General features: G+C 38.2%; 1 protein-coding gene and 1 long non-coding RNA gene across 2 annotated transcripts; both read left to right on the top strand.

Moving 5' to 3' along the window:
- The first annotated feature begins 557 nt into the window (after positions 1-557).
- On the top strand, positions 558-21,502 carry hsdl2 (hydroxysteroid dehydrogenase like 2). Its single transcript, XM_088630254.1, has 11 exons — positions 558-916; positions 3,069-3,232; positions 4,300-4,398; positions 4,998-5,112; positions 8,365-8,468; positions 9,276-9,374; positions 10,541-10,735; positions 11,740-11,811; positions 13,419-13,568; positions 15,209-15,337; positions 21,269-21,502. The coding sequence occupies exons 1-11, from the start codon at positions 900-902 to the stop codon at positions 21,379-21,381; spliced, it is 1,257 nt and encodes a 418-aa protein (XP_088486380.1). The 5' UTR covers positions 558-899; the 3' UTR covers positions 21,382-21,502.
- Positions 15,344-17,819, top strand: LOC148673612 (uncharacterized). The gene is made up of 2 exons (XR_015936067.1): positions 15,344-15,660; positions 16,220-17,819. It is a non-coding gene; the product is annotated as an uncharacterized LOC148673612 (long non-coding RNA).
- Positions 21,503-21,951: the final 449 nt, after the last annotated feature.

The following is a 21,951-nucleotide window of genomic DNA, read 5'->3' as shown; positions in this document are numbered from 1 at the left end:
TCTTTATACCTGGTATATACCATTACAAAGGTCCTTACAACAGGTTTCTAGCAGCTGGTGTTTAAAATCTGATCGTCCTTTACTATTCTGCCGTGAGATTTGTGACTGGCGCCCCCTGTCGCATTCAGCAATGCGCTGTTTAATTACTTTGGTTGGCCCGCTTGCTAGTCAGTTTGTTTCGCTGCGACCGTCAAATACCCGAAATTATATCTCCCTTTCATCCGGGGATATTTTTTTCAGTTGTGTATTTAAATCTTTTCTGTGTGCGTTTGTTAACGCTGCCAAATTCTTTATACCACAATATTAATATGTATTATTATTTTTCTTTCATTGCCTTATTCCTTGTGCTACACCGGGGTAAGCCTTTCGCACAGATTGTAATAACAAAGTAATATTTTATTCTCACCTGACTAATCAGGATAATTATATTTCCTACTCATCGTATCAGGACGTTGCGTATGTGATTGACGTGTAGCTGCACGAATTACTTTCCGAGTATCCGGTCTTGTTGGCAAGTTGACAAGGACTGTTCGTGATCTGTGGTATTTTAAAATAAATTGCTAGTGCTGATTTAAAAAAAAAGCACACATTTTCATGAGTATTGGCGATAATATGGGATTTTCGAAATCGAATTCTGAAATTCTCTTGACGTTTTTGTAATGAACTTGTGTGTAACCTTTAACCGGAACCGAGGTTGTTTCTCTGTCAGAGAAAGTGGGGCAAAGGGCAGCTTGCATTGTGCCAGTACGGTGGTACGGAGATATTTTCGGACGTTTGCTGTATAAGTGGTCATTATATTAGATGCATTACTCTTCTTCGGCTGCACATTAGGAAAAACGCAAGTTGCATTAAAGACTTAAGCAGACTTTTTTTTTTGTTCCTGCAGAGCGCATTAAAAGATGTTGCCGAATACGGGGTGAGTTGACAAGCTGCAATGTTTAACTACAGTATATTATAACTGTTTCAGCATTTAGTGCGAACAGTTACCTTTTACTTTGTCTTGTTAATATATAAATCTGGGTTTCAGGGCAGGTGCAGTAATGAATGTAACAGCAACGATCCTGTACATTTATTAATACGTTCATTGACACCTTTAACTTGAAAAGCGGGATTTTTTACAAGTTTATTTTACTATATTTTTTAAATTTCTTTTCGGCGTTTATTGAAAATTGAATTGGCCCATCTTCTCAAGAAATAGTAAATACATTCAGGTGAATTATCGGAGAAGGCTTTTGTCTGCAACCCTGCTAACGTCTGAACTCAGAGCTTGTGCAAAGTTGAAAAGAAATTCAGGTGAAAGGGTGTCAGTTGGTATTTGCATTTGCGGCTACAGTAAATATTCAGATCAATATTTCAGTAAATTAGTATGCAGTTTCATTTCTGGACTGTAACAAATATGAGACACTCCCCAGCACAGCAGGCAATAACCAATTTTAAATTTTAATTAGCGAATAACTTCAGAGCGATTGTAATTTGTACTTATTATACTTTTGAGTGCAGCAATGCTTGCAGGGCTGATTTTAAATGAAGCAGTAGAGTTTCTGTCTTAAGCAAATGGGGAGCAGTGTGTGTAGATCGCGTATAGAAGTAGTGCACGTCTTTCCTTTCTTCACCTGTAACGTATCGCTATACAGCATATAGAAATCGTCAGTTAAACGACGTTGTAACTTGATGTCTACTGGACTGGACTCATCATGTTTGGTCTCATTTCATTTCTTTGGTTTAACTAGAGGCAGCGCGAACCACCGGGGTAAAGTTAGCTTGAAGTTCGAAAACGAAAATTAAGTCTGGGTAATTGGAGACTGTGCTGTTCTGCTTCCTATGGTCATATACGTGTTTTTCGCATTAAAACCCTGTTGAGCAGTATTTCTCGCGTTGTGAACGTATGTATGTATTCAGCGGTCCCCCAGTGTTCAATCAAACCCCCCGAGTGTCTGAAAAGAATAATTAGCTCACAGTCGTGGTCTTTAAAATGCATTTGGTTTGAAGGCTTTCTGTGTTTCCCTTGCGAAGATATGGACACAAGAATATTCGTGCGTGGTAAACAAAAAGTCATAAAAACGACAAAGTGAAGGCTGTGGAAACAGTCACAATGTACTTTATACACAAAGCAAGTGTTCTCGCAACTCTAGGAGGTTTCGTAAAAACCCTACAGGCGTGCCAAAGTCGTTTTCGACCTTGAAAACTGGACACTGGACTTTGGTGGTTGGCAAAATTTAGTTTTGGGCGAAGTCCATCATGTTTGGTCTCGTTTAACTACAGGCAGCGTGAGCTGCTATAACGCAGCACAATATTACATGTGATGTCAGATTCCTAATACTGCTTTCAAAGTTTACAAAGTCTTTACAAATTTGCCGCTTTTCGTAGTTTTAAGTTAAAGTCCCTCTGGACTGCGGTATAATACTTCCAACATTTCAGGTATATTTTCTTGTTTTTCTGCGCTCGCTACATATGCATCTCGGAGCGAGACATGTATTTTGATATTTCTATTCTAAGATATCTGTCTTTGATAAGCAGAATTACGTGCCGTGGACGTTTAGAGCTTAAAGCTTTTCTTAAGTGTTGTAAGTCTATATGAAGCATGTGGGAAGATACAGTAGGTTATCAAATTGTTATTGTCTCACTGTAAAGAAAATAGTCTTGGGAAGAAAACAGTGTGAAGAAATTATTTAAACTATTATCCATAGTAATGTACAGTATATTAGCTATTATGTCCATAATTATGGATAATACAGCTATATCAACAGCAAGCAGTTTGTTTTGAGAGTGTTTGCAAATCGTTTCCCACAGATTCAGTACTTTTTAAAAAAAACCTGTACCTAAGAAGGCGAAGTTGAGAATGAGGAAATCCTGCATTCCTAATTTATGGAAGCGCTTGGATAATTGTGAAAAAATATTTTTGAAAGTTTGTGTGCAGGGTGAGTGCATTTGGGTATAATACCTGTATCTTTCTTGCAAGGTTGACTTTCCAGTTAGGAACACTCATTACCTTTGTTTTCAGTGGAACTTTGTGCTTTGTGACTTAGACTTTCAATAATACACTTGTTGTTGTTTTTTTTTCATTCCAGAAAACTAGCAGGATGCACTCTGTTTATCACGGGTGCTAGCCGGGGTATTGGAAAAGCAATTGCCTTAAAAGCTGCCAAGGATGGTGCCAATGTAGTGATCGCTGCCAAAACAGCCCAAGCCCATCCAAAACTCCCTGGGACCATTTATACTGCTGCGGAAGAAAGTAGGTTTTATTTTATTTTTCTGTTTCAGTGATCAAAATGGTTTCAAAGAAACAAGAGTCCGGTTTATTTCATGATCTGTCCTTCCCTGTGTTACAGTTTGTAGTATGTTTGGAAGTCATGGGCTTAGAACCATTAACCTTTAGTCTCATTGGCAAGAAATTGAAAGGCAGCTGTTATCCACATACTGACTTACATGTGTTAAACTTCTCTGATTCAATTGTGACGAGAACATTTGTGAGTTGTTGCTCTTGGGATTTGAAGCCACTTGCTTCATTTGCTTGTTTACTAGGTGGTTGGCAGCCTCAGGATGATTTGGGGATCCCATCCTGTCCTTTCTTGAAAGAAGCCAGGGTATTGGCTTCAAAAACATACTGTATCTGGCACAAGTTACACAGCCTCCCACGACACAAAAGATTAACATTTTGTATACAATGTTTTGTGACGCTAAAAGTGCAGAAATAAAAACAACATAAGACCTTGCAAGACTCCTTAATTTTATGTCGTTCAATTTCTGCCAGACAAAATAACAGAAGAAAGCAGGGAACCATGTCAGTTCTTCCCTCAGTGGTGTTAATGCAAAAGCACTTTCATCTTCTCACCTTTAAGCTTTCACTTGTGTAGTTTTATTTCCACAGTTTTTAGTGTTGGGAAAGTAGTTTTTGTCGCATGGGCATTTGCAAATTGACTTCTCAAGGCTGGGAGATTTTAAGTTGTTATTGGGGTTCCCTAAAGGAAAAGCCCTTTCAGTAGTGTTATCCTCTGGTTATTAATTGATTGTAGGTAGTTTATCACCTACTGTAAATATTTCTTACCTCCCCAAAGCATGTTTAATCATTCACCGTGGCAAAAAAAAGAACAGGAATGATGAAGATGTTTTGGCTTAGAAGTGACATACTGGAAAAAATATAATGTAAATAGAATTAAACAAATCCAAGAATCTGATTTCAATGTCACTTTTTCTCCAGCACTGGGACAAGCTGTCTTGGCCTGGGTGGTTTTTCTTTGGTATTTGCCAGTGCAGCTATGCACTTTTAGTACGATACTGTATGTCTGTTGTCTGTTGCAGTTGAGGCTGCTGGGGGGAAGGCCTTGCCTTGTATTGTCGATGTGAGGGACGAGAAGCAGGTCAGCGATGCGGTGGAGGAAGCTGTGAAGAAGTTTGGAGGTAAGATTGCTGGGCATCAGGTATTGAACATTTACAGTGTCACATTGTCTTACTGTCCTGTTTGCATTCTGCTTTGGTAAATTATAGAATGAAGGTACAGTAATCCTACTGTACATTTTTCAAGTTCTGAACAGTAGCTGTTGAATGCACACTAAACAAAAAGGATCCGGCTTTCTTACAGTACATTTAAAAATGTACACTTTGCGGTCACCACTCTCAAAAGAATACAGTAAGCAATGAAAATTCAGATTTTATAGAAAAAGCTTTCCTTTGCATCAGTTACATTTTGATGCTTGTTAAAATGCTTTATATTACAAAGTTTGTGAAAATGGTAAGAATTAAAAACGCCTTTTTCATTTTTTGCATTTGGATGCCTTAGAACACAGGGTTATAAAGGGGAGAAGGGGATGAAAAACTGTATTCCTCCCAGTTTTGTTGCTAGTAGGTAATTACTCCCATACACTAGGTTTTCAAACCACTTCAGGACAGATTGTTACTGGGAGAGGTAAAGTAGGATGGAAAGTCTGTCATTGTGTGCTAGTAATGCCTTTACTCTAGTATTAACTGTCAAATGTATTTCCTTGTTTCTAAATCTCTAGGAATTGACATTGTGGTAAACAATGCTAGTGCTATCAATTTAACCGGAACTCTGGAGACACCCATGAAAAAGGTTGACCTTATGTTGGGTATCAATTTAAGGGGAACTTATTTGACGTGAGTAAAATTTGATTGATTAAACTCATTAATTTTCATGAACTGTTAAAATTAATAGCATGTGACTAAAGCTGTATTACAGTATTACTCCTGCTAGACTTCTGCACACATTTGTTCGCCCGGGCTCCAGACAGAGATGGATCTGATATTAAGAGTTTATGCAGAATCAGGAAGAAAGAGCAATGATGAGCAAGTGTGACCAATATCTTTCTTGAATTGCTCAACCTTAGATGATTTTTATCTGCAAAAAGGATCATTTTATTTCAAAGAGCATCATAAGAAAGCTTATACTGTAACTTTTTGTAGTTAAAGGTGCAGCTACAGGTGACCATGAAGGTAACAGTATTTTTTTGTAGCTCTTCACTGATTTAATTGAAAAGGTGCAGCATTGGTATATTCATTGCGCCTATTAGGATTTGTTCAACAGGGTTGATGAAAATAGGGTGTATTTTGAAACTCACTGTTTAGCAACGTGTGACCACCATCAGAGGCAATCTAAGCTTTATGAGTGTGACGCATGCTTCCCACTTGGTAGGAGATACTTTGTGGGAAACTGTCCCATTCCTGTAGGTAGCCAAGCATATGACCTTTCTGTTGTGCCCTATGTGCCATGCCTTCCCTGCGTACCGACTAATAATCAGTGGGGCTCATGTCTAGAGAGTAGAGCTCACAAGACATCACTGTCATATTCTCATTTCACAGGAAAACAGTAATTCTATGAGTAGCATGAGAAAGTGAGTTGTCCTGCTGGAGTCTTGTGATGTCAAACTAAGCCCACAGGAATAGCAACAAGTTAGGGCCCAGCACTTGTTTAGTGGAGCACTGTACAGTCAGATGGCTATCAGTCACTACAAATGGAGATCTGCAGCTACTAGGCACTCTTCCACCAACTAACATGCTTGGACTTCCCCACCTGTGTCTGTTGTACACAACAGTTTGTGTATTGTTCTGCATTTCTCAATCAATTAAGGTTTATTCATCAATGCACGAACAGTACAGCATCCAGCGGTGTTGTCGGCAATGAAATGCTTAAGAAAAAGACAAAAACGGGCTGGAGCTCGCGGGACGGCAGCCATCTTTGGCGGCGCCATCTTACAACTTCTGTGCTTCTCTCCCTGCCATCCAGCATGGTGGTCCATGCAAAGCCCTAATTCATTGCAAAAGAGGACTTGTCTGACCGCCTGAAATTAGTTAGTACAGAACAAAGGCATTTGTCACTTGATAAGCATGGAATGTTTATTCCACTCTGCCTTTTTGGTCTTTGTTTTCACCAGGCTTGACATGCAACAGGTTGAATCTCCTCAGCACCTGTGCCCTTTCAGCTATGCCCATTCTGAGCACCAAAAGGAACAAACAAACTTTTGATGCTCGGATTGTGCACGGGTGAATATTTTTTTGTTTGGTGCATTGAAAATGGCGAATGTCTGTCTGAGATACTTCTTGTAAGTGTGAAGGCAAATTGTAAAGCATCAGTTTTACAATTGTTAAAGCGCTTGTGAATGCCTTTAGTTACCTAATATGATTTCTGTTGTACAAAAGAGAATTAGTTTGTTTTAGTACATCTAGAGTTTATAAATAATGACATGGTAAAACTTTCTCTGGAGGTTTTAAGTTTTAATTTTTTTAGTTATGAATTGGATATTGTGGAATTTAAATTTACCTAGATAGTGCTAAAATTGTCTAGGGATTTTTAGATATTTTTTTTTCTTTGAAGAGAAGAATCTCTGAAATACTTTTGTAGCAATACAAAATTGCTCTTTTTTTCCCCATTTGTCAGTCATTTTGAAAAGCGCAAGATAATACTTTGTCAGCTTCTTATCTTTACGGTTGCTGGTTTAGCTACATTGTATTGTCCACTTGCATAACCAGATGGCAGTGCTAGGGTAAATCCATCCCTAGTGAGTGTTTTTATAGAAGGGATCAGAACATTTCTCCATCTACAGTGGAGATAATAGGTTATGTGTATGAATTTCCACAAATGCATACATCCAGAGATTTTTGCATCAAGAATAATTGAACATTCTTTGCAAAATGAGTCTGTACAAATAATTGTCATATAATCCAGTAATTTGAATTTAAAATGTCCTGCAGTATCTTTGTGGAATTTCTGTGTTCTTTGGAATGTTCTTGTATTGTTTAAACTCTGTTTGCAAAGGAATTTAAAATGTAATATAACATAATACCTTTATGATTTTCAGAAGACTGACCATTCAACAAATGTTTCCCGCAGTCCAATATCGGCTCTGCTGTGTCAATACTTCTTAGCCTGCCGTGCTTTCTAATCAAATATCAGCTATCTTGTCAGGAAGACAGTAAGGGCAGAGAGGCCATGCCTGCTCTGGTACTGTTGGCTGAAACAGGCGCTGATTTCCATGCTAGACATGGTTGCAGTGCAGTAATGGAATTGTATTTTCTTTCACACTGGGCTGTTCTCAGATGCACCCATTAAGGTAATCAAGTTTAAGGGTAAACGTCCTTTAGTTACAGTAGATGTGACAGCAGTGTGGACACCTGTGGCTGAACATAATCTAAAAGACACAGGGCAGGGGATGACTTACTGTAAGTTGTAAGATGAGATGAGTAGACATTGATAATGCTTACTTTGACAGTCTGCTCTGAACAGATATTCTGCATATGATTTATGCAATACCATGAAGTTCCTTGTTAGTGATATCCTGGTCACATACTGTGTGCTTGCCTAGAGGGACAACAGATCAAGATCTTGCCTGTCTACAGAAGTCCAGGAAAACATCAGCAAATAATTGTTTGCTCGTAATTTACATTACATACCATGTCTTAAGTGTTTCAAGTTTGCATTTTGTTTCAGAGTCTACAAATGTTTTACATACAGTAAATACTGTAGATGTAATTTCCCTAACAAAATTGTTTTATTTTTAAAATTTACTCCTGTCCATCCCACCTAAAGAGCAAACTTAAACTCGCACATCTCCATTTAAAGCTTTCATGTCTTCCCAGATCATTATAAGTGCTTTGTACAGATCATAAAAGGAAGTCAAAGCCATGAGGAGTGAGTCTGGAATGGTCTTCTGTCAAGCTTTGCTTTAAAGCTTTGAAAATGATGCTTACATCTGTCTTTATACAAATAGCACTGTGGCGTCTGTTTGAACAGGAAAACTAACTCGCTTTGCTCAGGAGACTAATCACTGTTGCTAAAATGAATTCCTGTGCCTTCAGATGAAATACAGCCATCCAACTGCAAAACTTATTCGCTTAATGCACTTCTTTTCAAAGGTCAAAGCTCTGTGTCCCATACCTTCAAAAGAGCAAAAATCCCCACATACTCAACCTGAGCCCACCTCTCAACCTCAACCCCGTTTGGTTCAAGAATCACACAGGTGAGCTTGTGAGATATTACCTTGTGTATCACACTTTCACTCATAAAATTGTTATGCAGTGCACTGTTTCATCATTCTGTATGAAGAATTACACTTTGAGATTTTATAAGGATATAATGTTATAATAACTGGGGTCCATCATTTTTCGTGAGCAAAAACGTCTGGGGCCTCTTCCTATTTTTTGCCATTTTAAACTGAAGTTCTAAGACACTGAGGACCATATTCAGAAAAGTATCTCGACATAATATTTTTGAAATGTACTGATGAATTTTGTTTAATTGTTTCTTATGGTACTTGCTTCATGGTTTGATTAAATGCTTAGAAAAATAAGGTTAACATGATTTTTTGAAGTACTTTCCTAGGTTTCATATGGTTTCATTTTCCTTATTGAAAACCTTTTTACCATCATAAAAAGTAAAATGTATATTTGGAAGGACCAACAATTCTAAAATAAATACATAATTTAGGTGTTAATTAAAAATGACAACAGTTAACGGAATACCATTCAATGGAAACACAAATTTTCTGATTAGGATCTTGTAAATACAAAAACCAAAATTAACAGTCATCATTAGCAGTCCTGGACACTGTCACAGTATTAGTTAAACCTCCATTTGAGTATTAATTATTTCAGTGCAGTGGTATTTTAATTTAAATCTTTTTTTAATTCTGTCAATTTAGTCGATTTTATAATGGGTTATCGGGAGTCTTGTGAAATATTGAAGAACCCTTCACTTACTTTATGTAGTTTTTGATATTATTGCTAATTCACGTATATTGCCTACTGTTTTTTTTTTCCTCGCTCAGCTTATACCATGGCAAAATATGGAATGTCAATGTGTGTCCTGGGAATGGCTGAGGAATTTCGCGGAGCCATTGCTGTTAATGCTCTTTGGCCAAAAACAGGTAGGTGACTATATTTTTAAACATTGTTGCTCCTAATGCCTTAGTAATTGGAGGGGAAACAACACTGCAATCTATTAATAATAATAATAATAATATTAATAATAATAATAATACAAAAGGCCTACACAAGTCAAACAATATGCAGTATTACAGATTACAACTAGATGATCCATGATTCATAGTGCTTTCGTGAAAATGTACAGTAGTAGAAATCATGTGGGTTGAGAATTGCATTTTTTCCCTGTTGAAATGTGGAAACTGTAAAGCGGCTCTCAGCATCTTAAATTATTTTGTGATTAGAGACTTTGTTGGCTATTCTTAACCTCTTTTTCTGCCTCTTGAAGTCTTGTTGCGCTTCTTAAAAACCCCTTTTTTCCAACAAATGCAGACAAGGTGAAAGTTTTGACTGTGTCCCTGTTCAATTCCAAGGAGCCCACGGTGAAATGAAAGAATCTTGTGAGGTAGCAGCATTGCTCATATGGCTTGCAGCAGTACCGGCCCCTGTGCTTCTCTCACTTGATGTAATCTGAGATGTCACTTTCTTCAGATTAATTTCTTTTAATCGAGTTATTCAATTTATATAACGAACAGTTCTTTCCGGACCCTATGCGGACGACACAATCCAAAAAGTGGGGAAACACTAGGGAAACATCATGCAGGAATACGGGGCTGAAGACAGGGGGGCGTGTCCAAGGTGCGCTGGTGCACTGGGGAGGTGTGGCCGAGGCGAACAATCCAAAAGAGTAGTCCTTAGAGAGAATCCAAAACACAAGGGTAAGTCCAAAACCAGGAGATCCATCAAAACGCGGAATTAAAACACGAAGACCGGGTCGGAACCGGCGGACAGGGAACAGGAACGGGAACCGAGATTAAAACCTTAACGGGACCAGGCGCTTCCAGGTCCCGGACTCGCACGATACGGAAATCAGATGCAGAGCCCGGATGAGCGTCAGCGCCTGGCTTTTAAGGTGGGCTGGGAATAGGAATCAGGTGCACAGAATAAGGTCTCAAGTGAAAGGGCTGGAGCACCCTTAAGGAGGGGGGACTATAATCGTGACAATTTAATTGCCGTTTTTGGAATGTTAAGTCATTTAATGGTCATTTTTTTAACTCTGCCTTATTTAGATGCACCCTTCAACATTATTACCGGTGCGTTTCTTTTCCAGCTATACACACTGCAGCCATGGACATGCTGGGCGGCTCTGGTGTGAGCAAGCAGTGCAGGAAACCAGAGATCATGGCAGACGCTGCTTACTGTATTCTCACCAAGCCCAAGACCTACTCTGGAAACTTCACCATTGACGAAGACATACTCAAGCAAGAAGGGATCAAAGAGTTCGATGTTTATGCTGTAGCTCCAGGTACGATTCACGATGGGCGCGAGGCAGGACCATCGCTAGGCACACATGGACACAGACTCTCACACCAGGGCCGGTTAACCTAACCAGTATGTCTTTGGAGTGTGGGAGGAAACCAGAATTAACAATTAACACCAGGAAGAAACCTGCATTAACAAGGGGGAGAACCTGCAAAACTGTGGAAAAAAATACAAAATTCAAGCAAGGGCCTCAGCACTGCGAGGCAGTAATGGTAACCACTGCACCCCTGTGCTGCCCAAAGCTATGAATAGTACAGTTGTATTTTGGTATCCCATAATACTGTAGGTATCCTAGTGCTCTTTGAAAGTGTGTGTATTTAATAAAACACAGACAACGAGATGAGAAATGGCGGCCTTTTACAAATCCAGGTTTGACTTATGTTAGTGAAGAGGTAAAATCCCTTGTACATGAACAGTAAGCAAACAGTCATGCACTGCATGAGGAATGGGACAGAATCCCACAAGACAGTACATGCAGCCTTGTACAAGAATGTCAAAGATGCACAGCTTGTATTGCTGTGGCCTCACACACTACAAGCCTGTCACACTTGCACAGTCAGACCCCCTGGTGATGACAAATGTATAATTAATTAGTCATGTGTACTGACATTTTAGTGATAGGACCTCCTACAAACATTTGTCATTTTTTGTCAACTTTGTGATTTATTGCATTTAGGTTTTCCTTAGTGTTCAGTATTTCATGATCATATAATTTTTTGTATTTCTTGGTTGAGGGACATTGAACTAAATAGTGGGATTGATTTACACTACTTTTGCTACTTTTACTTAGGAGCACTTTTGCTGGTTTGAAATTTCATTGTAAAGGTCTTCAATGTGGTGACATAACCTGTGACATGCTAATAAGTAATATACAGTAATATAGTGTTTTTATATTGCCCATCTGAACATTATCTGGAGAGACAATACATTGTTGTGGCCCTTTTCCATGCCTCTCTGGAGCTCAGTCTCTACAACCTGTCTCCACAGGGCACCCTCTGCTCCCTGATTTCTTCTTGGATGATGACCCTGAAACACTGGCTAAAAAAATGGAGGATCATGGTATGCTTTATTTCTGCAATCAGTCCAGGCTACAGGATTGCATAACATCCAGCTATTAATCTCAAGCTTCGATTTTAACCACTTGAATTGATTTCTGAATAATTTACCTATTTGCACAATGAATCAATTCTTGTGATTAAGTTTAATATATCAATCCAAAATTGTTCATTTGATTCATTTGAACAAAACAGCACAGGTGAATGGCAGACACTAAACTATCGCTGATTTGGATAATAATTCAGACCAGACTTAGTCATTTAGAAGGCTATAGTAAATGGAAGACATGACTCAATGTAAAAATCAATCTTGATTGTTTTCTTTCTTTACCATGAAACGAAACATTATAGAAACAAGATTATAATTTCTGAGAGAAAATATTCTATATAGGTAGTTCAGTTGATGAGACCTTAATTAGCTGCTCTTGTACAGATGTCTTTGGAAGCTTTATAAAAAAAAATGGAAACATCTGGTAAACCAAGAGACACCAAGAATGTTGTAAGCAAGGGCTTCCATACTGCTGCAACTCATGCCCCAAAGTCCTGGCCAAAATTCCACTGGCCTTTACCAGTCATGGCCTCCTATTTATTCCTGTCTATGAACTGGCTTCATCACTCTGTTCTCCTCCCCACTGATAGCTGATGTGTGGTGAGCATACTGTTGCATCATCCAGGTGGATGCTGCACATTGGTGGTGGTGGAGGGGAGTCCCCATTACCTGTAAAGTGCTTTGAATGGAGTGTATATAAGAATAATCTTTTATTAATAAAATTAGTTTACCAAAAAACTTCCCCGTTTGCTTAGGGCCATGCATACTAATACTGGACGGGCCTGGTTGCCTATTAATTATGGTTTGTGTGACTAGAAGAGGAGACCTCAGTGTCTTTAAAAGAGGCGTAATTGTTGAGGCGCGATTAGGAGTATCGGCGACCAAGATGGCTCAACTTTCAACTGTGATGTTGGTGTCCTCATCAACAGAGGGCAGCAGTGGGAGGAAGTGCATGCTCCCGGATTGTCATATCCATGGATTAGCACATGTGGTTGCCCAGTGGTTTGATGGCCATAGCGTTGATGCTATCCATGTGCCATGGTCTTCTCACTAGATCTTAACCCTATTGAGCATTTATGTGATATTCTGGAACAGCTCCCAAGACAGGATTTTCTACCTCTATCAACTATGCATGAGTTGATGGACTTTCTTGTGGAAGAATGGTGCCTCATTCTCCTGCCGAATTCTAGAGCTGGTAGACTTTATGCCACAACACGTACTGACCTTATTAAGTGACTTTTACATTGGTGCCTCCATTGGTGTTGGCATTTTGTTTTGTCCGCTATCTGTAAATCAGAAGTTAATTTATTGCCATGTGCAATATAATAATGAATGCATAATAAAACGGAAGTATTACCTAATTTTTTGATTAACAAAAAAATCATGAAGAACTAATGAAAATTAAACAGTAACATGACAACCCTTGTTTTGCTGTGAAAGTGTCTCGCTCAGCTCTAGTGTACGAGAAGACATAACTGTTGTTTCTGTAGTTGACTGGATTGCAGCCACAGAGCTGATTAGGAAGGGTGTTGTTTAAAAAGCCTTTTTTACTGCCTTTGCAGGTGCATCTCCCATATTGAAAAGTGGGAAATCCCAGGCAGAGGCAGCAGCATTGGCCGGACCTATAGCCGATACTTTTGATCTCATAAAGGGAGTTCTGAACCCTGACGTTGTCCAGTCGACACAGGGTGTTTACAGGTTTGACCTTTCTGGTGAGTTTTTTTTCTTTATTGTTCATGATTGGGTGGTTGCAGTTGTAGAGGATGCAATAAGTCATAGCACAGTTCAGTGAAGGTTCGAAATCAGTTTGAATTTGTTACCTACTGTAAAAACTATTTTCCAGAGTCCATTCCCTGCCCCCCCACCCAAGACGTCTTATAGTCCGAGTACAGCTCTGGTCACCCTCTTTTATTACAACAGATGAGTGTTTAGAAGTGATCATTGCATATGCATTAGTGCACAACTGTACAAAATATTACCACACATGGCACCTTGGCTATTTCTATTAATTCAGGTGGGTAGCTGTGTCAGCATGCGTAGGCTGCAAAGGAACAAGTAATAGGTCTGGTGCCTACAGTTATTCAGTCTATGGGGGGCTTATAATGACATGAATTAGCTTGTTATTGGCTTAATTGGAAAGTGTATCACTTGTCTTAGCTGTTCAGGTGTTGTTGCTTTAAAGAGACTTCAGGAACAGGAATGAGGACTCCTAATCTAAAGATATTGCACTAGGCAAATCTACCCAGCAACACAAAGACTACTCTGGTTGTTTGAATAGCCTTTATATGACAGTAGTGTCAAGTTCTTAGTAACTGAAAGCTTGTCTCTATAGCTTTTGAGATTTTAAGAACCCAAATACTGATTTTGTGATTAAAGCATGAAATTGCAGCATCATCCACATGTTAAGAACTCTAACTTGGATTGTACCCTTATTTTAGTCTAGCAGTTTCAAGACACTAAGCCTGTACCTCTGTCACTGCCTTTGTTTAACACTGAATAGCTACACTGTTAGTCAGTCTATTCCCAAGGGCATTAAACGGGCTGAAAAGTCAGTAGCTTTTGTTTGCATCATTTGATCCACAACCTGTATCCACTCTCTTGAGTCGAAAATCCAACCCATGCTACTAAATATGTAATGCACTTGTTTTGAAATTGTTATATCCAATTCTTTTCTGATTCATTGTGAGATTGCTGGTAAATTGTGGAATGTGGATAAGGTAAACATTATGTGATAAATATAATTGTTATATTAAATATTTTTGAACTGTGAATGGCTTCAACTTGTGAAATGAATTGGAATGCTATAGGAATTTAAAGATTATATTGTCAGAAATGCATTTTGTATTCTATTGATATTCCTACAAATTATTTTATTATAATGACAATGGATGTTCTTAACAGTCCATGAGGAAACCTAAGTCTATTGTTGCTAATCTGTCTCACCCTACCTTCCATTTTTTTAATATTTTTCCATCTGGAAGATGCTGTAAATCTGTTGTTTTTTTTTTTATTAAGCTTCTAGGAGAGTTTCTCATGTTTTCGCAATTTGTATTAGTCTGTATGTATGAAATGTTGTAGATTTATGAGAACAATGTAATTAAATTTTCTGTACTACATGTTTCCAGTATTGGGGCTAATCCCTTGTGGACTTCAAGTTGCTAAGCAGGTGATATGTATCTGGAAGTTCATAAATTATTTTTAAACTCCCGGTGTCTGATATCTTCATCATCGTAATGGGTACATGTGTGACTATGGCTATTAATGAGTCTGGCAGCGAATTGGTTTATAAGGATTATAGGGAAGAGGTGCACAGAGATTTTCTTTGATCTCTTTTTCATGTGCTGTAACGCAGGGGAACACGCAGGGATCTGGTATATTGACCTGAAGAATGGCGCAGGCAGTGCTGGCAGTGGAGAGCCTCCTGTAACGGCCGATGTGGTGATGAGTATGGACAGCGCAGACTTCGTCAAAATGTTCACAGGCAAGTGCAGACATGTTTGAGTGAGCAGAATCAAATGTGTGGAGGGAGTTGTGTTAAGGCAGTTCAGTAGATGGTTTTACCAAGGGTTGGGAGCAGTCTAAGTATCTGAACAGGACACTTGCCACAGGAGCTGTACCAGTGTGTCCCATACAGAACCTAGTTACTGAAATTGCTGCCAAATCCCTGAAAATTCTGACAATGTGCTACTTTTTTTTATGTGCCTTTGAATTCATGCATTTGGGAGGATCTGTTATGTTGGGGTGGAGGGAGATAAGATCATCTGGAGAAAAAGACAAAAGAAACGACATTCAAGTGAGAATCAGGTGGGGCCTCATTGGTCATTGAATCCTGTCAGGGCAGATGGTATGAATCTAATCTCTGCTTGGAGGAGGCTGGTTTGTTGCAGATGTCTCCTGTTGATGGCATAGATGTGCTGGTCCTGCAGATGTTCTGTTTGACTCAGGACAGAAAGCAAAGCTGGACCTGGCTAGGCCATTACATATTCTTGCAGTCAGGCCAGTGCAATCCTTATAGTGCTTAAAGATTGGTTTGCAGGAATGCGAAACGTGTTGGGTCAAGGAATTCATCAATGTATCGCTAAGCTGCAAGGTTGTCCTCAGTCTAAACCAAAGGTGTTCTTGCTATAACCCCACCAGCACATAGTCATACTTCCACCACATTCTCAATTGACTTGACCAATGTATGCATATCTCCTTACCATTACATCCCCATGCATGTTGTCTTCCATGTCAAAGGACAAATGGTGTTTGCGAGTGAATAAAATACTCTACCACTCTCTTTGCCATCACCTTCCATGTTTCCTGGCTCAGGGGATGCATTTCACCTCCCCTTTCACCCAGTTACCTGTTTATTTTCATACAGGTGGTGGGCTACATCTGTTTTGCCAACATGTAGTTTGAGCTGTAGCCATTGCAGCCTACAAAATACAAGGAAGGGTCAGACCATTGAGAAGGTTTTGGGACAGTGTAGTGACCCTCTTACTTCCAGCCTGTGGCCTGTGCCTCACAGAGAAACCAGGAAGCCAGTTCAGTATTACTGTGCCGATGGAGATTGTTGAACCATTCTTTTGGCAGCTTCTCCCACAGATGGGTTGCCTTCAGTCATGCTGTTGGAATTCAGGCATTATTCATTACTCAGGTACTATGTAGGAAGATCTTTCTCTGTTTTTCCAGTAATTAAAGTCATGTCTTTAATTAGGGGTAGTTATCTATGCATTAATATGAAGTGTACGAACAGTTTGATGGCAGATTTCAGTCTGAATTGTGAACAGACGTTGAATCAAAAATTGTGCCAGACTTGGGTTGCATTCCACAAACCTGTATGTCTGCATTCATGGTGCAGTCCAGTGGTACAAAGCACTGGCAATGTACTGCTGACTGGTGAAGAAATGTGATATGCTCAGATGAATCATCTTTCACCATCTTCTTAACAAACAGATTAGTGTGTGTGTAGAGCCTGCCTGTACAGTCCAGAGTGCTTGGTTCCAACAGTAAAGGGCTCTTTTACTGGCACAGTTTGTGTGCATTCATTCTCTTAGAATGCAAGGTCAAAGCTAATCGGTACTTAATGGTAACAACTGATATTCTTCACCCCATGTTGCAGCATTTCTGCACTTTGAGGACAGATGTGTTTCAGGATGACAATACCCCCATCCGCATTCACAGAGCATGTATGGTCACAAAGGGTTTGATGAGCATAACACTAATGTATCTATATACCTTCTCAGTCTCAAGATCTGAACTCAATCAAACAATGTTGGAATATTCTGGAATGACTCCTAAGCAAGCACTGATTCAACCACCATCCACTAGGTGTGAGCTGATTGACTTCTTAATCCAAATGGTGCCTCATCCATCCCTCTGAATTCCAGACGATGGTCGACCTTATGCCACAGCACATACTGTATAGGCAGTACTGTCCACACATGTAAAATCACTTTCCCTATTAAGTGATTTTACATTGGTGTTGACATTTTTGCTGTCCTCTTCCTGTACTTCAGAATGAGGTAAATTATACCACACTAATGAAATGGGACTACCACCTGTATTCATACATGAAGGGGGATACTGAATCATAGGTAGAATAATTCTGATGAGCTGTTTGCACATTTAGTAGAGGTAGTTTTACAGCATAAATTTCCTACATTTAAGAAACCAGTAGGTTTCCAATTATTAGGTCTAATGGTAATTCACTTAGCAGTACATTGAGGTACTTGAGAATAAAAATTAGAAATCAATTAAATTTAATTATTTTATTATCTGAAACTGACTTGTGACAACCTGTTTGCCTGTGGAGGAATGCACTTATAACCTTGACATGTTTTATGTTTTGGTACTGTCTCCCTGCCCAAATCAAATCTCCAGACTTAAATTTGTTTTATGTGCCTCAGTTTACAAGGCCAAGGTCCCTGAGTTAAGGGCGCACAGTATGAAATAACAATAAAGGTTCTTTCCTTTTTTTTTTTTAAATCCTGGATGTGATCTTTTGGTGCACCTGTTAAGAGTTGTAATATTCAGAAAAAAAATCCAGTTTGTGGTCCAAATATAATAAATCCAAAAGCCATTAGTGCAAAGCTCTCTCAAATTTATTTTAAAAGTGAAAACCGAAAATGACCAATCTAATAAATGTAGATGAGTCTATGAAGATTGCTTTTCAATACAGTGCTGTACACTACTGGGCAGATTAGCAAATCTTAGAAGGCAGAAGAATCTGTACAATATAGTACAAATAAAGACCCTGTTTTTATGAGAGTTTTTATTCATTGCAGTCTTGTGTCAATGAATATATTATTTGCATTTTAATTAGATACATCATTTGCATTTTTTGCTTGGTGACAAAACTTCTCACCATCTAATACTAGGTTCTGGGCTACCCCTGAATACTGCCATTCTGAGCACTATTATAGTTTCAAAATGAAAGGATTGGGTATTTATATCAATTGACTCTTAAAATACAGAAAGAAGGACAATCATGCTCCATCTATCTATCATGCATACTTAACACTTTCAAGGGAGTGCTCATTGAGATTTGTTACTGGATATAATGTGAAGTAGTTTTAAACTACACTTTATCAGGAATTAGAAAGTAACTTTGAAATTGAAGTTTCTGTTCTCAAAACATACTGTAGTAACTAATTAGATGTACAGCACCTGGTTTCTTGCATTGATATTTTAATACTTGCCTCTAAACTACAGTACTTGACAACATTCTGCATACAGTTATTTGCAGTTTACATTAAAATGCACAACACAACTGTTTCTAGCAGCACAATCATTTAAAGTTTACTCAAGCAAGTAATTCTCTTATTAGGTTAAAAATATGCACCTGCATCGTTCTGCTTTCAATGTAGAAATTAATTGGCAAATATCAATCAGTTTATGTGAGATCTCAGAACATCTAGGATAAGGTCTCAGGATTTCTTGAACCTTCACTGAACCACCTCAGGAACCTGAGTACAGTGGTATTGTATTGGAACAAAAGAATGGGTAAATATTTCAGCTGCAAACTTCAGAAGAAGTTCACTTTTATATGGGGATCAGCACATACAAGAGAAGTGCTAAGGGCACGCCACAACACCTCAGCATCCTTCTTACTAAATATACATTTACTTTTTAAATATAACTCAGCTGATAATCATATTCAATTAAAATGAAAACTACCTAGAATCTATTTTAATCCCTAGATTTTTATTTGTTTTTAAATTTCAGTATGCAAAGCCTGAAATGATTAATGTGAAATGAAGAAACGACATATTAAGCGGTGCTAAGAGCCAAGCCAGGGCACCCCCATCTTGCCACACTTCATTTTCAGGCATGTACAGTAGCTCCTAATAATTGGTATCAATTACTGTAGGTAATTTAGCAAAGCTGAGATGATAGCTGCTGTGCTTTGACGGGTAATAATGCAGAAATACGAGAATTAGCACATTAAAAGTAAAAACCAGGAATATACCCGTGGGAGATGGATCCAAGAATTATAAAATATAAGCACAATGTATAGTTATAAGGTTTCTAATTAAGGTGTTGTTAGCATAAAAATGAGCATTTTTTCTGCATTGTTAACATGGTGCATGATTGAAATAAAATGATCACTTTACACCACAGAATAAACCCGTAAGCAAAATAATGCTATGTTAGCCATTAGTTTGTGAGCTGCTGATTATGGGCTCAGGGATGATAAATGAATGCAGTAGCCACCTTCCTTCTTTGCATTACTTTACTGTCAATATTGCTTTGCAGTAGCATTAATTGCTTTCCTGTGAGTTAAACTAAGATGATGCATTGAGTTGGTTTAAAATAGAAGGCAGACTGATCGATGAAAAAAATGCCCGTATTATTAATCACAATCCAGTGTCAGTCCATTATGAGCTGTTGAGGTTGGCTAAGACATCCAAATGGTAAACAGTTATTGCTTGTGTTATTTTTTTTTTCCTATTTCTCTAACCTTATCCCAAATCTCCTGTTGTCATGGGGCAAACCTATTTCTGTTTGTTTTTGTTGTAAGTTCCTACAGTAAGTACGTATTTTTTTGAAGATGCATATACCTGTAATCACTTAAAGAAAAAATGTAGTGCTTTTAGAAAGAATCTGCATGGATGAGTACATTTCATACCACAATGAAAGTACTGTAAAATCTAGACAGTAATGCGTAAAACCTACAATTTACATCACAAAATAAACTAAATTTCCAGGTATGCACAGAACCATGTTGCCATCGTTGTCTATGATTCAGAACAAGGCAACAAAACTTAGTGACGTGATGCGGCCTTATTACATTGTAAACAAGAAGCTTGTGAATCCATCTCTTTCAATCCAATAGAAATATCGCTCTTAACTTCGAGACGATTTTGCTGACCATTACGACTGCCTTGTTAACTCTGCTCGCAGATCACATTAGAACATTGCTGCAGTGAAATGTCTACTGCAGAACCTGTACTTATTTGCTTGTACACTGTGTTAGATTAGTCATTCCAGTGACTAGTGAGCAGGAAGGGCTGCTTCTCGTTGCAATTCGTACGAAGTCTCACTCTCACCCTTGGCAAGACCAGGGGTTTGTGACAACATGGTGACTATACAGTATTTTCACAAAGGTCACAGTTTTGTGCTTAATTCAAAATTTGTAAAATTTTGCAATACCGCCGCCTATTTATATTATTTTGTTACCAGTCTGAGAATTCGGGACTGAAGTTCCCCTTTAATTGACGATTTGTTTTCACAAATTTTTACAAAATATCTGTATGCATTCTGATTGGCTATGGATTTTATATATTTATCAAGTTAAAATCACAGTTGCATCCAGTCCTATAGGACTCTAGTTTAAAAGGTTATAAATCATGGTAGTGTTAGTAGAGGAGGATACAGTATGTATTGCGATGCAGCCTCTCTCTTCTCCTGCTAATTGACATCAGCTGGCATTCTAGTTTGTGACAAAAATCTAAGGCATTAAAGGTACCCTGATTAACTTAACTTAACTTAAGACTGCTTAAGTTAATGGCAAACTATGATATCCCAATAATAAACAGTTGTGTATATTTTACAGGTAATTGTGAGAAAAGTCTTTACTGCCATCTTTTGCATTTTTATTAGACTTTTCTGTTTCAGTTAAACTTTCTATTGAAATCCATAATTAGAATGGCCCTTTTTTTACCTCAAGATATTTTCTAGTTAGCCATCACCTTGTTTTAATTCCATGATTGTAGTTTAAATTCATTTAATTAGAGAGGTGTGAATGGACCTAAGGTCTCAGACTAAGACTGATTGGATTATTTTAATCCTCCTGTGAATTTAAGTGGTCCTAAGTGTCAGTTAACAGCATAATGTAAAAAGTGTTTAACCGATTAAATGAAGGCTGTTTTCTTTATTTTTTTTGCTGCATGATATGCTTTACTTTTGTTATCTTTCTTGTTCACAGGTAAACTAAAGCCAACCATGGCATTCATGTCTGGAAAACTGAAGATTAAAGGTGACATGAGTCTGGCAATTAAAATGGAAAAGATGATGGGCATGTTGAAGCCAAAACTGTAAAATAAAAAGGGAATCCCCAAATCCGGAACATTTTACACATTTTTCTTATACAAATGAAAAAGATTTATGTGATAAACTGTTTGCCTTTTATAACAATAAAAAGGGTTCCATTTTACTCTTACTTTTTCTGAAGCCTTTGGGTTTTACATTAAGTATTTATTGGTGTGTGTTCATTATTCTTATAAGAAAAATAATAATAAGGATAAAATAATTGAAACGAAGCAGATACCAGCTCTCCTAGTGCTACATAAAGACCAGAGAAAATAAAAACAAAAATGAATTCTTGCAAATACGTTTTTTCACTTTTGACTTATTGTCCAGCATGAAGTGTTAGGAGTGGTGGAGGGAGGTTGATTAAACGGGAAAAAAAAGAATAAAGGTTCTAGTTTTAATGAAAACAAAAACAAAAGGTTTGTTTTTATGTATCATTTCAAGGATTTTGATATGCTGCCTCGTAGTTCTTGGATCCTGGATTCGATTCCATTCCTGTGTAGAGGCTGAGTGCTCTACGTATGTCCGAGTTTTCTCCATGTACTGTATTTCTCCATGTTTGGTTTCCTCCCAAAGTCT

This window comes from Lepisosteus platostomus, chromosome 4 (genome assembly GCF_059453375.1).
Source record: "Lepisosteus platostomus isolate fLepPlt1 chromosome 4, fLepPlt1.hap1, whole genome shotgun sequence".
NCBI lineage: Eukaryota > Metazoa > Chordata > Actinopteri > Semionotiformes > Lepisosteidae > Lepisosteus > Lepisosteus platostomus.
Note: the sequence above shows the minus strand (reverse complement) of the source record. Positions and strands in the feature narration are given on the sequence as shown.